Raw genomic sequence first — 17,136 nt, forward strand, 5'->3', positions numbered from 1 at the left:
AGGTGAGCGTGGAGTATGTTGTCTCTGGGGCGACGGTGGTGTCTGCTGACACCCTCCGGCACATGGTCAACATCCGGTAAGGGTGCAGTATTTGCCCCTGAGGCGACGGTGGTGTCTGTTGATGCCCTCCGGCCCAGGGTCAACATCAGGTGGTGGTGGAGTATGTTGCCCCTGAGGCGACGGTGGTGCCTGTTGATGCCATCTGGCCCATCAGGTGATGGTGGAGTATGTTGTCTCTGTGGCAACGGTGGTGTCTCTAAGCGCCCTTCATCCCTGGGCCAACATCAGGTGGTGGTGGAGTATGTTGTCCCTGGGGCGACGGTGGTGTCTGTCCCCAACATCAGGTGGTGGTGGAGTATTTTGCCCGTGAGGCGACGGTGGTGTCTGTTGACACCCTCTGAACAGGGTCAATATCAGGTGGGGGTGGAGTATGTTGTCTGTTGGCGCTCTCAGGCCCAGGGTCAACATCAGGTGAGGGTGGAGTATGTTGTCCCTGGGGCGACGGTGGTGTCTGCTGACACCCTCCGGCACAGGGTCAACATCCGGTGGGGGTGGAGTATTTGCCGCTGAGGCGACGGTGGTGTCTGTTGATGCCCTCTGGCCCAGGGTCAACTTCAGGTGGTGGTGGAGTATGTTGTCTCTGAGGCGACGGTGGTGTCTCTTGGCGCCCTTCATCCCAGGGCCAACATCAGGTGGTGGTGGAGTATGTTGTACCTGGGGCGACGGTGGTGTCAGTCCCCAACATCAGGTGGTGGTGGAGTAGTTTGCCCGTGAGTTTACCGTGGTGTCTGTTGACAACCTCCGGCACAGGGTCAACATCCGGTGGGGGTGGAGTATTTTGCCCGTGAGGCCACGGTGGTGTCTGTTGACACCCTCTGGAACAGGGTCAACATCGGGGTGGTGGAGTATGTTGTCCTTGAGGCGACGGTGGTATCTGTTGCCGCCCTCCGGCCCAGGTTCAACTTTAGGTGGTGGCCGAGTATATTGCGGCCTAGGCGACGGTGGTGTCTGTTGATGCCCTCTGGCCCAGTGTCAACTTCAGGTGGTGGTGGAGTATGTTGTCTCTGAGGCGACGGTGGTGTCTCTTGGCGCCCTTCATCCCAGGGCCAACATCAGGTGGTGGTGGAGTATGTTGTCCCTGGGGTGACGGTGGTGTCTGTCCCCAACTTCAGGTGGTGGTGGAGTATTTTGCCCGTGAGGCGACGGTGGTGTCTGTTGACACCCTCCGGAACAGGGTCAACATCAGGTGGGGGTGGAGTATGTTGTCTGTTGGCGCTCTCAGGCCCAGGGTCAAGATCAGGTGAGGGTGGAGTATGTTGTCCCTGGGGCGACGGTGGTGTCTGCTGACACCCTCCGGCACAGGATCAACATCCGGTGGTGGTGGAGTATTTTGCCCGTGAGGCGACGGTGGTGTCTGTTGACACCCTCCGGAACAGGGTCAACATCAGGTGGGGGTGGAGTATGTTGTCTGTTGGCGCTCTCAGGCCCAGGGTCAACATCAGGTGAGGGTGGAGTATGTTGTCCCTGGGGCGACGGTGGTGTCTGCTGACACCCTCCGGCACAGGATCAACATCCGGTGGGGGTGGAGTATTTGCCCCTGTGGTGACGGCGGTGTTTGTTGACACCCTCCGGCCCAGGGCCAACATCAGGTGGTGTGAAGTATGTTGCAACGGTGGTGTCTGTTGGTGCCCTCTGGCCCAGGGTCAACATCAGGTGGTGGTGGAGTATGTTGCCTCTGAGGCGACGGTGGTGTCTCTTGGCGCTCTCCGGCCCAGGGTGAACATCAGGTGGGGGTGGAGTATGTTGTCCCTGGGGCGACGGTGGTGTCTGTTGACACCCTCCGGAAAAGGGTCAACATTAGTTGGTGGTGGAGTATTTTGCGCCCGAGGCGACGGTGGTGTCTGTTGGCGCCCTTCATCCCAGGGCCAACATCAGGTGGTGTGAAGTATGTTGCGACGGTGGTGTCTGTTGGCGTCCTCTGGCCCAGGGTCAACATCAGGTGGTGGTGGAGGTTTTCGCAGTTACTTCGTTACCCTTTCTTGGAGATCGGTGTTTCCACAAAAGGAAAGACTACCCGCCTCACGCATGCTGCTTTGGGAGGTAATAATGTGAATGTTTAATACGTTAATATTTACATGAGTATGTTGTACGCTGCTTCATGTGATACACTCAGGGGCCTGAACTCCAACAGGCTTCCAGGTCATCAGAAGCATCTTAGCGACTATGGTATATGTAGAGTTATATATCTGCCCCAAATCAGGGTTATTACTGGAAGGGAGACCATGCCGGGGCAGAGAGCCAGAGCTAGGCGGTTTCTGCGGGAACTCTTCGGGCGAACATGAAAACGAGCACGAAGAGGCCGTTTTTTTTGTTCGTTCCGAAGACACGCCGAAGAGAGTACCGTGCCGGCAAAACGTAGGCGAAGACGAAGACTCACAACCACGAAGAATCGAAGATGTCAAACAGGAGTGAGCTGATCCTCGTCTGTCTAATCAGCTCGCTCTTGTGACGTCACACTAAGGGTCTCGTCCAATGCCTGTGCTGCTGTTTTTTGAAATCTGAAGGCGCCTTTATAAGACCAGAGCTTGCCTGAGAGATTCATTCATTTTTCGCTGTGACTGCTTTGGCAACACTGCTGTGCTGCATCCGAGCGTTACAGAAAGAGATTGTTCTGTTCTGTGTGAGACTGGTAAGCCTTAGCCTGCCATTTCTCACAGTGTACTCTTCCTCACTTCAGTTCTACTTAATTAATATATTTAATAATAATAATTTGATTAATTTAATATTTTTTTTATTTAATTTGTCATCAACTGTAGTGTAAGGGTGCCCTTGCTCTGGGCTGGCACTAGTGCCTACTGCCTGTCCTGCTTAAATAAATTAAATAATAGAATTTATAAATAATAATTTAATAGAATATATAATAATTTAATAGTACATTATAATATTATATATATATATATTTGTCAGTCATATATTATATACTATAGTATACTGCTGTAGAGTGTACTGTAGACATTCAAGACATCTACTAGTGTCTAATCTAAAATCAGTAATATTAATAATTAATAATTGAATACATTATAAAATGATATATATATTTGTCAGTTAGATATACTATAGTTAGTAATAGTATACTAGTGTAGAGTGTACTGTAGACATTCAAGACATCTACTAGTGTCTAATCTAAAATCATTAATATCAATAATTCTATAATTCTTATCTTAATAGTTAATTAAATTAGCTATAGATAAAAGTAATAATATTAATTAATTACTACTAGCGTATAGTTCAGCTAATCTATTTGTACTGGTGCTGCAGCTCTATAGTTTGTGCTTTGTTTTAGCAACAGCAAGAGACCAAGTCAATTTTTCTTAATTAATAATCTTTCATTTTATTTCATTTGTTTTGCTCACCTCAGTCCATCAGTGAAGTGAACTTGTTGGGCTAGTGAGTGCAGCCGCATAAGTGCTGTGTGTTTCAGCAAGCAGTGAAGCTAACTGACATTTTATTTTATTTCTAATTTCTTTTCAAGAATAATTGACTGTGTGACGACAACAACTGTACTAAGCAAAGCTTCAAGCTACTAGCTGTAGTACTAAAATAATTCTAATCTTTAATCTTCTTAATCTATATTATATAATATAATATAAATTCTAATTCATAATCTATAATATATATAAGTAATTCTTTCTAATTAATAAACTATAGTCTATCTATAATCCCTAATATAAGTAATTCTAATCTATTAATAATATAATATTATATATAATTTAACCTCACTTTAGCTTAGTGGGCTTGAGAGCGTCTGCCTAGAGTTAAACTAGAATACTAATATAGCTTTAGGTTTAGCATAGTAGTAGGATAGGCTCTTAGGCCCGTGTAAATTCAAAGTCTTAAATTTTTTTATCCCCCCCCTTTTTTTGTTTTTTTTAAACACTACACACACAACACAAAATTTGAAATGGATCCTCCTTTTGGGACTAAGGAGGGACAAGGTCCATCTACCACCACCACCAGCACCAGTTCTAAGATGCAGCCTTTGCGTCAGTCTAGGCGGCCAAGTAGGCCAAGCTCTCGCTTATCATTTGCGGAAGCATTGCTTGAAGGATCATCAAGTAAAGGAAAGGCACCAAAAGCAGGCAGTAGCAGTGCGGCTAGGCCCACAAGCTCTATGGTTTTTTACGGAAAGCCTAAAGCACCAGAAGCACGTTCAAAGTTAAAGGGTAGCACAACTAGTACTTCTACTAGCACAGTGAGTAAAAATAAGTGCCTTTTGCCCCAAGCAGCATCTTCCCCATCCACGAGCAGCATGCAAGGTACCAAGCAGAGCCAAATTAGCAGCAAGACTCAGAGAGGTTTTCCCAAACCAAAGCGATCTCATTCCTTCGTAGGGAAAACCACCACCACTACTAGTGCTGCACCTACTGTTCCCACCGGTACCGCCACGCCATGTCCTCCTAGCACCTCTAGCAAGCCACCAAGTCCTTACAATATTTTTGTAAAGACAGTTAGAGAGAGGGCTACACATAGTGGAACTCCACCTAGCGAGGTAGCAGAGGAGCCTGAGACTGAGAGGCCAAGTGCAGAGTCTGTTCTTCCTGCTCGCACTACTACTAGTCACGAGCCTCATGGCGATATCAGTCTTAGCTCCAGCCTAGCAGGAATTCCATTCGATCTGGCTAATGAAGAACTAGACTATGAGCCAGAGGAAGTAGAGGAGATGAGTGGTCAGGAATCAGATTCCTCAGGGAGCAGTGTCCAAATGACTAGTGCACAATTTTCCCGAGCCTCCACCTTCTCCGCTACGATCATCACCATCACCACCACCACCAGCAGCAGCAAAACCTAGCAAAACTAAAGCTAAAGCAATTAGCAGTCCCACTATGGCCAGTACTGTTACCACCAGTCCCACCACCACTAGTTCTGCCTCTGTTCATCCACCCGAGCAGTAGGAGCAGCACCTAAGGCACACTCCAAGGCTATGCGCGCCCCAATTTGGGAGCACTTTGAAAATGTTGAAGAAGGGCGCTATGGAAAGTGAAAACATTGTGGGAAGCTAATAAGCAGAGGGAAAGTGTCTGACCATTTTACCAGTGCTAGCATGAAGCATCACCTCAGCACTCAACACAACGCTGTGCTATTGGGGAAAGATGCAGAAGTAAAACTTAGTGCAGGCAGCATAGCTGGTGGCCGTGGAAAAACCCCAACAGCTGCTTCTTCTGAGCCAATTGCAGCAGCAGCAGCTAGTGCTGGCAGCCAGAGACCAAGGCAGGTTGGAGCACTGCATGTCCAGCCCACCCTGGAACAATTTGTGGCATTCCAATCCAAAAGGTCAATGCCCAAACAGCAGGCCAATAAAGTAACGCGACTGATTGGTCAGTTCATTGCTGTTGGAGGGGCATCCTTCTCCATGATTGAAGAGGAGCCTTTCAAACAATTGATGGCGGCTGTGGCTCCACAATATACAGTTCCGTCACGTTCCACTTTCTGCAGGAACATTGTCCCCTCATTGTATCGGTCCTGTGTTGCAGCAGTGAAAGAGGAGCTTTCCAAGGCTGCTGGTCAGTCTGTTCATTTCACTACAGATTTGTGGAGTGTACCTAGCGACCAGCATGCCTTTCTTTCTTTGACAGCACACTGGTGGCAGCCCGGTGTATCTAAGGAAGCTGCTGCAGCAGGCTACCGATCATTCCTTCTCCATGCAGAAGTGATGGATGAAAAACACACTTCCCAAAATATTCTGCATGCGATGAGGAAAATGTTTAGCCTTTGGGTGGGAGCAGAGGCGGGCACCAATGTTGAAGTTGGTTTTGTGGTAACTGACGGAGGTGCCAATATGGTGAAAGCGCTGCGAGATGGTCATATTGTTGGTGTGCGCTGTGCAGCCCACATCATCCATCTTGTAGTGAAGGCAGCAATGTCAGAAGGAACTAATGTGGTAGCAGTAGTTCTGTCCCGCTGCAGAAAGATCGCTGGGCACTTTCACCATAGTGTTAAGGCTAGCCAACTTTTGAGGGAAGAGCAAGAGAGGTCAGGTCTTCCCATAGACTGCCTACGCCAGGATGTCAGTACACGGTGGAACTCCACGTTAGACATGCTGGAGAGGATTTTGGAGCAGCAGAGGGCAATCCATGATCTTGCCTCAGAGCACAATATTGGGATTACATCTCCATTGAATAGGGAGGATTGGACAGTGATCGCCCAGCTAGTGGCAGTCCTTAAACCATTCAGGGATGCCACAGAAAACTTAAGCTCAAACACTGCCAGTCTGGCCCAGGTAATCCCAGTGTTCTCCCATCTAGGCAGCAAGATGGATGTGTTCCTTGAAAACCGTGAGGCTGTTCAAGGTGGCACTCTACATCCTGACGTAGCAGCCATAGTCAGGAAGCTGAAGGATCTGCTAAAAGTACACCTTCGCAAACGCATGGAAGAGAGTCCCGAAATGATGCTAGCGTGCCTTTGCGATCCAAGAATTAAGGGAAAGCTAGCTTTGAAATTCAATGTTCTCAGTAGCTACCGGGAGCAATTGGTCAACGAGGTGCGTGACTGGCAGCGTTAAATTGGGAATTCTGTCCGAGGAGGGAGAGGTGCAGGAGGAGGAAGAGATGATGTGGTCTGCTACTCCTAGCAGCAGCATCAGCAGCAGTGCCACAAGCAGCACAACAACACAGCTGAATGGAGCAGTTGCGTTTTGGGAAGAGGCACTTGGGAGTATAGTTGGACCATCTGACAGAGCTAGCAGCAGAAAGGAGAGTAGTGCTGCTGAAATCGTCAAACTTTACCTCTGTGAAGTTCCTTCTGCGCCTAATGTTGATCCTCTTAGCTACTGGGATGAAAAGAAGAGTGTGTGGCCTGCACTCTCATGGGTTGCGCAGCAGCTTCTATCATGTCCGCCAACCACTGTTCAAAGTGAGCGCGTGTTTTCTGTGACTGGAAACATACTGAGTCCACAGCGCTCACGCATGGCACCTCATCTGATTGAGCAGATTGCCTTTCTTAAATTCAATCTGCCCAAGTTGGGTTACCCAGCTCTTAGCTTGGAAAGTTTATTTTTTTTCTCTCTAATGTTTAAGGTAGTTTCTCCCCCTGGTTGCACGTGTTTGTGGTGTGGCAACGTCTGCTACCTCCGCCGGTGTAGCCAATTTACGCTAGGGCCTAGTGTCTGAGCTCTGGAAGTCCGCTCCCAAATGCCTAGGACTGACTTTGCCCTGGGGTGAAACAGGTGAGCGGGTCGTCAATTGCCCACTCATTCACCTTTTTCCGTTTCCAACGCTGCTGCTGGTGCCGGTATCTTTTGCCAGTTCGCTTCCTGGCTGAAATCATGCCTCAAATGTCCCTAATGGAAAGGGCAGTTTCTCCCCCTGGTTGCACTTGTTTGTGGTGTGGCAACGCCTGCTAACTCCGCCGGTGTAGCCAGCTTACGCTAGGGCCTTGTGTCTGAGCTCTGGAAGTCCGCTGCCAAACGTCTAGGGCTGACAGTGTTTGGATGCTTTGCTCTGGGGTGGAACAGGTGAGTGGGTCGCCAATTGCCCACTCATTCGCCTTTTCCAATGCTGCTGGTGGTGGTGGTGCCAGCATCTCTTCTCTGCCAGTTCCCTTCCTGGCTAGTGTCATGCCTCAAATGTACCTAATTGTACGGGCAGTTTCTCCCCCCTGGCTGCGTCTGTTTGCGGTGTGGCAACGCCTGCTACCTCCGCCGGTGTAGCCAATTTACGCTAGGGCCTAGTGTCTTTCTGTAAGTCCGCTCCCCAACGCCTAGGGCTGACAGTGTTTGGATGCTTTGCTCTGGGGTGGAACAGGTGAGTGGGTCGCCAATTGCCCACTCATTCGCCTTTTCCAATGCTGCTGCTGCTGCTGGTGGTGGTGCCAGCATCTCTTCTCTGCCAGTTCCCTTCCTGGCTAGTGTCATGCCTCAAATGTACCTAATTGTAAGGGCCGTTTCTCCCCCCTAGCTGCGTCTGTTTGCGGTGTGGCAACGCCTGCTACCTCCGCCGGTGTAGCCAATTTACGCTAGGGTCTAGTGTCTGAGTTCTGTAAGTCCGCTCCCAAACGCCTAGGGCTGACAGTGTTTGGATGCTTTGCTCTGGGGTGGAACAGGTGAGCGGGTCGTCAATTGCCCACTCATTCGCCTTTTACAATGCTGCTGCTGCTGCTGGTGGTGGTGGTGCCAGCGTCTCTTCAATGCCAGTTCGCTTCCTGGCTAGTGTCATGCCTCAAATGTCCCTAATTGTAAGGGCAGTTTCTCCCCCCTGGCTGCCTCTGTCTGCGGTGTGGCAACGCCTGCTACCTCCGCCGGAGTGGCCAGCTTACGCTAGGGCCTGGTGTCTGAGCTCTGGAAGTCCGCTGCCAAACGTCTAAGACTGACAGTGTTTGGATGCTTTGCTCTGGGGTGAAACAGGGGAGTGGGTCGCCAATTGCCCACTCATTCGCCTTTTCCATTTCCTTTTCCATTTCATTTTTTCCGTCTGATACACAACCAACCAAACATAACACACACAATAACACAAATAACACAGTGACATAACACATAACACATATAACACAGTGACATAACACATATAACACAAATAACACAGTGACATAACACATAACACATATAACACAGTGACATAACACATATAACACAGTGACATAACACACATAACACATATAACACACAGTAACATAACACATAACACACACGTACAATGCACAAATCACAAGGACCTTTCCTCTTGTTATTTGCCCTGTCCTTCACTCACTAATAGCATTACATTAACGCTATAACTCACACTTCACCCTATAACATTTTTCCATCCACATACCTGCCAACAGACCCAACTTTTTCAGGGACAGTCCTGCTTTTTTTCCAGTCCTGTCCCATCTAATTTAGCTAAACTAGGTATGCAAATACACGTAGGCAGGCCCGGACTGGGACAAAAAATAGGCCCGGGCATTTACGCCTGAGCAGCCCATATTTATTTATTTATTTATTGTTAAAGCCCACCCTTCATGTACCATCTTTGCATTTAATCATTCACACAAATCATTAACACATTCATTAATGCAGTCTCACAAATCATTCAAGCAATTCATCCACACATGAATTCATTAATTGTCATACGCATTCACACAATTCATCCACACATTTATTCATTCATTCTCATACGCATTCACACTACCCCCTCTCATCATCTTATCTGCCCCTTCTCACTATGTTCCCCCTTTTCACTATGTAACCCCCTTCCCCACTTCTCAATATGTACCGCCTCTATCTATCCCCTCTCCCCCTTTCTCACTACCTAACCCCCCTCTGCCCCTTCTCACTGCAGCCCCTTCCCTCACCCTATTTACTTGTTGCCAGAGCAAGCAGCAACTGCGACCGCGCCTGTGGCAGGGCAGGATTGACTTAGGGGCTGATGGAGCTGCAGCTCCAGGCTCCTACCTTAAAATAGGCCCAGTCAGGACCGGACTGACTGGGCCTATATGGCCGCATTAAGGCAGAGCCCCTTAAGCCCGCCGCAACTGCAACCGGGTCCGCCACTCTAAGGCAGAGCCGGCCTTAGGTGTTCTGGCGCCCTGTGCGGACTACTCCTCTGGTGCCCCCCCATCCCAAAAAAAGAAAGGAATAAAAACTTGTAACAAAACTCCCCTTTCTCACTATCTATCCCCCTGTATCACTATCTACCACCTCTGCCTCTTCTCACTGTTATCATTATATACTGAGGCAGACATTGACGGTGGTACAGCATAATACTTATCACTATATACTGAGGCAGAAATTGACGGTGGTACAGCATAACACCTACCACTATATACTGAGGCAGACAATGACGGTGGTACAGCATAACACCTGTCACTATATACTGAGGCACACATTGACAGTGGTACAGCGTAATCCCTATCACTATACATTGAGCCAGACATTGACAATAGTGCAGCATAACCACAATCACTATATACTACGCCAAACATTGTTGTGGTGTAGGCCTACCACTTCATTGTCTGGCTTAGTAGTAGGGATGCACCGAAACGAATTCTGGACTGAAACCGAAAATGCAGCATTTACCTGTCCGAAACCGAATATGACCTCCCCACACCATAAAAAAAAAACTTTTATTTAAAGTAAGTAACACACCAAAATAGGACAAAACAATTAAAAAACAATATTATATGTATATATATATATATATATGATTGTTAACAGCAATCACATTCCTATCATGCCCAGGCATACCCAGATTCCAGGATGTACTCGCAGACTTGGCATGATAGGAGTATGATTGCCCTATCTACCCCTTCTCACTCCCTTCTGCCCCATCTACCCCTTCTCACTCCCTTCTCCCCTATCTACCCCCTTTCCCCCTATCTACCCCCTTTCCCCCGTCTCACGCCCTTCTCCCTATCTACCCCCTCCTAACTATCTACCCTCTCCCTCTTTGAAGTTCACTTACCTTTCAGGAGTCCTGCGGTGAGGGTGCAAGGCCTCTGCCTCCCAGCTCTGCCACTGTATGGAACAGTATAGAGTGATGGGAGTTATGATGTACTTTTAGAGCATAATTAGATCATGAAAAAGACATTGGAAATGGTACAGCATAACACCCATCACTCTCACACACTTACCAATCCACACATATATACCAATCCACACATATATACCAATCCACACCTATACCAATCCACACCTATATACCAATCCACACGTATATACCAATCCACACACATATACCAATCCACACGTATATACCAATCCACACGTATATACCAATCCACACGTATATACCAATCCACACGTATACCAATCCACACGTATATACCAATCCACACGTATATACCAATCCACACGTATATACCAATCCACACATATATACCAATCCACACATACACCAATCCACACATATATACCAATCCACACATATATACCAATCCACACATATATATACCAATCCACACATATACACTAATCCACACATATATACCAATCCACACATACACCAATCCACACATATATACCAATCCACACATATATACCAATCCACACATATATACCAATCCACACATATATACTAATCCACTCTCACTGAATATTTTCCTACCTTTCCTCTTTTCTCCTTACAGCTCCTTTTCCTCCTCTTCGCTCCTCTTCTTCAGTTCTTCTGTCTTCTCTGTCTTCTTCCGGTTCAGAGGGCACGGACAGCGGTGGGCGCGGCTTCAGTGTTGTGCGCCTGGATCTAACAACAAACCCCGGTGCACAGCAGCTGTTGCCGCGCGGATCACAAGGGAGCGGTATCGGAGGTCTTTAGCAGACCTCCGGCTCCCTTAAGTGAACCCGGCTTAAAATCACTCAAGGGAACCGGAGGTCTGTTAAAGACCTCCGATACCGCTCCCTTGCGAGCCTGCTCCTCCAGCGGCAGACATTACTGTCCGTCTCTGGAGGGGTGCCGGGTGCCGCAAGTTGGCAACCCCTGATGAGCGGCACCCGGTGCGGACCGCCCCCTAGAGTGTGACGCCCTGTGCGGTCGCACACCCCAAAGGCCGGTCCTGCTCTAAGGGGCCGGGAAGCCCCCACCAGGGCCGGCCTTAGGGGTTTGCGGCCGCACAGGGTTTAAATTAAAACATCAGGGGTTTTTTTCAACTTTATTTAACATCCTCCATGTTAAATAAAGTTAAAAAAAACTTTATTTAACATGGAGGATGTTAAATAAAGTTAAAAAAACCCCGATGTTTTAATTTAAACCCTGTGCGGCCGCAGACCCGTAAGGCCGGCTTTGGTGGGGACTTCCCGGCCCCTTAGAGTGGCGGACCCGGTCGCATTTGCGGCGGGCTTAAGGGGCAGGTGCCCCTTATGCCCTGCGTTAATGCGGCCGTAGGTAGGGTAGGGGCCTGGAGCTGCAGCTCCATCAGCCCCTAAGTCAATGCGGCCCTGCCGTGGCCCGGCCCACCGGACAAACGCCCGGTGTGCCCGATGGCCAGTCCGGGCCTGCACGTAGGTAGTTATAGCTCGGTAGGTAACGCTAGTATAAACATTAAATAAATAAAATGAAGTACTAAATAATAAATCTAACTTTAAAATACATTTAAATAAACCCCTAATTTTTTTTTTAAAACCCATTAAAATTCAATTATTATTTAGACATAATACATCTTTAACCAAACCAGTGCACTGCTACTAATCTTAAACATAACCGTACATTAACCCTAAGCTATTTTTTAGTTCATTTTTCCATCCGCATGCCTGCCAACACACCCAAGATTTTGGTGGACTGTCCTGCTTTTTTCCAGTCCTGTCCAGTAAAAGTTGGGTTGTTGCAAAGTATGCCATTGTAAATAGGTAGCAAATGTTAGGCATGTATTACAAGTGGTCCAAAATCAATTTAAAAATGTAAAATAATCCCTATTCTTTTATTAAACATCTATGGATGTGTGACTGTGTATGATAAAAAGGAGGCCAAGTTCCTTGGAGCATTTGTCTAGGTCATTTTGTGTACAGTACACCTCAGTACGTGTGTGCAACTCTATTGGTCGTTTCGGCAGGGGGCTCGCCTGCCATCAACGAATGAAGTGCGTTCTGCAATTCTCTCGTTGATGCCAGACCAGCCCCCTGCCAAAACGACCAATAGAGTCGCACACACGTACCTTCACGGCAGCTGCTGCTGCCCCGATGTGTTGTTAACCCCGTATTAACCCCTGCTAGGCAACCGGGAGGGAAACGAAGATTAAACGAGCACGAAGAATGTCCGCGAATATTCGCCCGAAGAGAAGACAGGAACGGGCGAATATTCGCGGAATACGAAGATTTTTTTCCCCCCGAAGACGAACACGAAGAGCCCCCTGGTGCCCAAGTCTAGTAATAATGATGATGTCATGTTGTCTCCATGTTGTCCTCCAGCTCACTGGGCTAATCCTAATCACCATGGTGTTTCTGGCTTGCCTCCTCATGCTGGTGATGTACAAGGCTCTGTGGTACGAGCAACTCAGTTGTCCAGAGGGATTCATTTTTAAGGTACTGTGGTCCAGATTGTTAAATAATTGTACCTGGATAAAGCATTCTTGTTTAGCTGGGTTCCATTCAACCAGTGGCCTAGCAGATCACCCTAATGGGCTATTGAGCTCTCCAGTCCAGTTGTAACTGGCCCATTTTCATTTTGCAGAGGAGATGAGTTAAAAATGTGTGACTCCAGTCAATGTTCAGAGTTGACTTAAGCATTTACTCCTCAACACGCATTGCAGTTGACTCCACATCAATTTAAAGGGTTCCCTGTCAACCCGCACTACTACTACTCTGCCTGAAACATCTGCATGTAAAAGCCTCACTTCGAAAAAAATTACCAGAAACATAATAAAGAAAAATACACGTTTACACATCCGTATTATGTTTTTGTTTTCTTATATTAAAGTGCAAGCTCAAACAACAGCGACAACCCCAAGGGAGGCTACACCCAAGGGGAATGAATAATCGAGCAGGAAGTTTAGATGACTGCTCCCATGGTATACTCGAAGGTGGATTTCTCATACATAATAATAATAAATCTTATTTTAATTTGGTGTACAGAACTGTAGCACGTGAGATTAGGGACAGATCACTTCAAGGTCCGACCCTTTTATGTGACGGCGTTGTTATACAAGCAGAAAGAGACACAGGAAACCGCTTCCCTGTTCTGTCGTAGTTGTGTTTTTGGCATAAGAAGCACAGGGATCCTGTGTGCAATAAACAAGGATATTTGCTCTGCCCTCAAATAATGTGACCTGACGCACACTCTAACATTGTACAAAGAGACTCCACTCAGTTTAACACTATATACTGACACCCCATACAATTTAACCCACACTCGAACACTGTACAAAGACACTCCACTCATATACACTATATACTGACACCCCATACAATTTAACCCACACTCGAACACTGTACAAAGACACTCCACTCAGTCTAACACTATATACTGACACCCCATACACTCTAACGCACACTCTAACACTGTACAAAGAGACTCCACTCAGTCTAACACTATATACTGACACTCCATACACTCTAACACTGTACAAAGACACCCCATACACTCTAACGCACACTCTAACACTGTACAAAGAGACTCCACTCAGTCTAACACTATATACTGACACCCCATACACTCTAACCCACACTCTAACACTGTACAAAGACACCCCATACACTCTAACGCACTCTAACGCTTTTTTTATGGCAGAGGCCTACCACAGCAATGTCTGGCTGGAGGTGTTGCCACCCGTGTACCTTACTGCAGCGCCTTGAGAGGTGGCCACGTTTGAGCTCTTTGGTGCAACATAGCATAGACCTCAATTAATTGTACAACTGTCGGCCAGTGAGGACAGCTCAGGGCTTGACTAGGGATGACAAGGGATGTAGAGCTCGGCCAGACATATCCAGCTGGCAGCTGCACACTTCAGCACCAGACCCGCCATCTTACGGCAGATCTGATGAGTACTGGGTGCTGTTGGCCAGAGGTCTACCAGGTGGCCAGACTGAGATGTTTAGTATTATTAAAATGCTGGATCGCTCTCAGAACAGACCCCACGATTTTGAAATTCATCTCCGTCCCGTCATCAACCCCCTCTTTCTTCGTGATGAGGTTATAATTTAAGTACACGAGGTCCTTGAATCGAGCGTGGAGCCGGGGCAGCTGTAAAGGTTTAGGAATGGAGAGTCAAGAGGTAGGGAGGAACAGGGGGGAGGGGGGTGACGGTTGAAGAGAAGCCCTCTCTGTCTGCTCCTCTGAATACCCATTTTTGTCTTCCGATCACACGCTGATCTGTCTTGGCATCAGCTTTTTTCAAATTAATCACGGTTTGCCGAAATGTAACGTTTTGCCTCTTTTGTAGTCCACGAAGGCTTCAATTTAGCTATACATTTATTATTTTGACCTTTGGCTGGTAACTTTTCCTTTAAGAGGGGAAGTTTTGTGTAGAGATTTCAATGTGTTTTTTTCTTCTTCTTCTTTCTCCCCAATTGTCTTGAATATAAAAGAGGACCTTCTTCTTCTCAGAAGATGAAGAGGGGGTAAATAAAAGCACCTAGGGAGCAATATTCATCGACAAAAAAAATCAATTAGTCTCTGGGTTTAAGAAGCGGCGTGAAGAATGGAGGGAGGGCGCGATGGAGTTTAGTAGAGTGACAACATGAATTCTTACCCCTTTTAATCATATCCTGCATGGTCCTCGTCAGAAAGCCAACAAGAACGATGGGCTGTGTCTTTGTATGCACAGGCCAAGGTATTGTGACTTCTCGTCAAACTTTGGAGGCCGTTGCTCACTTTGTCCTTCTTATGAGGGAGAATGAAGTTTAGGATTGAGATGGAATGTTGGAACTTTGGTAGAATTTCAAACACTTTCAGGGTTAACCGTTTCATGGTTCTTCAGAAGAAATCTTTGGGGGGGGGGATTGTCACATATGTCACCGAGACGATTGAACGGTGGAACCATAGAGAATGTATTTGTCACTGCTGATGATAATTAAAGATAACCTTGGTAACCAAACTCTTCAGAAATACTTCTACTGGATTGTCCTTCAACATCTTAACGTTTATGAAGGACTCATACACCCTGCCAAGACAATTCATTATGGTAATGCTGATGAAGTCCGTCCCACCATAGGCTTTCATTAATCAGGGCGTTCCATCAGGGTGATTTAGACAGAGTGTTTCTATTGTTTAGCATAGGTGTATGATAATGGTCCTCATCAACAGTCTTGATGTTCAAGGGTGGCTTGTTTTGTAATAAAAGACAGAGATTGTCCATGTAACTATCCGACTACATGCCGGGAGATTTTGCAACACACCCTAATGTTAGTTGAAGGTTCTTCTAAGGATGTGCTTACCAGCTACGGAGGTCTCAGCTAGTATTTTTTCCAGGACCCATATATTGAGCAGTCTAACCTTGTTAGGTAAACCTGTCTAGTTCTTAGGGGACAGAAATGGAAACCATGGTGTAGATCTGTTGCGTTGGCTTCAAAGGGTCAATGTGTTGGGCATTCACCAATGGCCTTCTGTTCACCATTGTGGTAAAGAGCCTTATTTGAGTGTTTTTGGCCCTTTTGTAGCCATTCTCCGCTGACCTCTATAACTAGCAAGGTGTTTTCACCCATCGACCTGACTCTCTCTGAATGTTTCATGGGCTCCATTCTCTGTAAACTCGGTAGTGGGTGAAAATCTCAGGAGATCTGTTGTTTAGGAGCCACCACTTCTACAGCCATCAAACTTACCCAGGGAGATCTTGATTCTTCGCCTTTCTAATTTTGGGTCAGCAGCATTTAAGCCTCTTCACGGCGTTCCTGTGCTTTCTATATGGAGCATACACAAGCTTGCAATGCCCACCAACAACGGACAGCCTATTTTACGGCGAGTCCCCCGCTTGGGGGCGTCTCAAGTTACATTACAAGTTACATCTCGTGCCATTGCAGAAGAAGAACCTCCATCGACATATCAGTCTGATCCTTCCTCAGGACTGGAAATGGAACCAACAACCTCACATGTATGTTTTAACTTTTATGGGCCTTGTCAGTGGGGTCCGGTTGGTATCCCTCTAGTCACAAGTGAACAAGGAGGTCCACGTCCGGACTCAGCTTTTCACTTGGGTTGAGCCCCAAAAAGACCCCTGAAGGGTGAAATACCATAGAGAACAAGGTTGAGAACCTCACCAAGAACAGACAGCTGTTATACACCCCAAGTTTATTTAAAACGAGGAGAGATGTTAGAACACAAGGCCATAATCTTAAACTAGAGGGTCAGAGACTTAGATGGAATCTTACTTTACGGAGGTGGTAGATAAGTGGAACAGCCTTCCTGCAGAGGTGGTAGAGAATGGCATATGGCTACTGAATCCTGATTAAGGTCTGAGTCCTGGATGGGTCTGATCCGTCATCAGATTCTGATAGACTCAGAAACCATCCTGAGCTCCTAGAAAGAGGGACATCATGGGAGGAAAGAGGGGCTCAGGCATTTGGGTGAGGGACTGGACAAGCTGAACAGGGACACTTGGGAGGTTGTATTGGTATTAATCATCTTGTGCATGTGCGGTAGTAAATCTTTAAGTCAGGAGCCTTCAGCAGCAGATGTGATTGGTTGTTTGGGGAGGGCCCATCATGCCCATGAAGGTAAATTATCATATTAATAAACCGGGGCG

The 17,136-nt window shown here is 47.1% G+C and overlaps 1 protein-coding gene across 1 annotated transcript in view; it reads right to left on the reverse strand.

Moving 5' to 3' along the window:
• Window positions 1-16,540: 16,540 nt before the first annotated feature.
• The window catches only part of LOC149278937 (enoyl-CoA hydratase, mitochondrial-like), a 121,487-nt gene continuing 120,891 nt past the window's right edge, over window positions 16,541-17,136 (reverse strand). The window contains exon 7 of the mRNA XM_089501576.1: window positions 16,541-16,608. Within this exon, the coding sequence (XP_089357702.1) occupies window positions 16,541-16,608 (68 nt within the window). The remainder of the gene's footprint in view (window positions 16,609-17,136) is intronic.

Source organism: Sceloporus occidentalis, unplaced genomic scaffold (assembly GCF_023333645.1).
Source record: "Sceloporus occidentalis isolate IW3139 unplaced genomic scaffold, rSceOcc1.0.p SCAF_176, whole genome shotgun sequence".
NCBI lineage: Eukaryota > Metazoa > Chordata > Lepidosauria > Squamata > Phrynosomatidae > Sceloporus > Sceloporus occidentalis.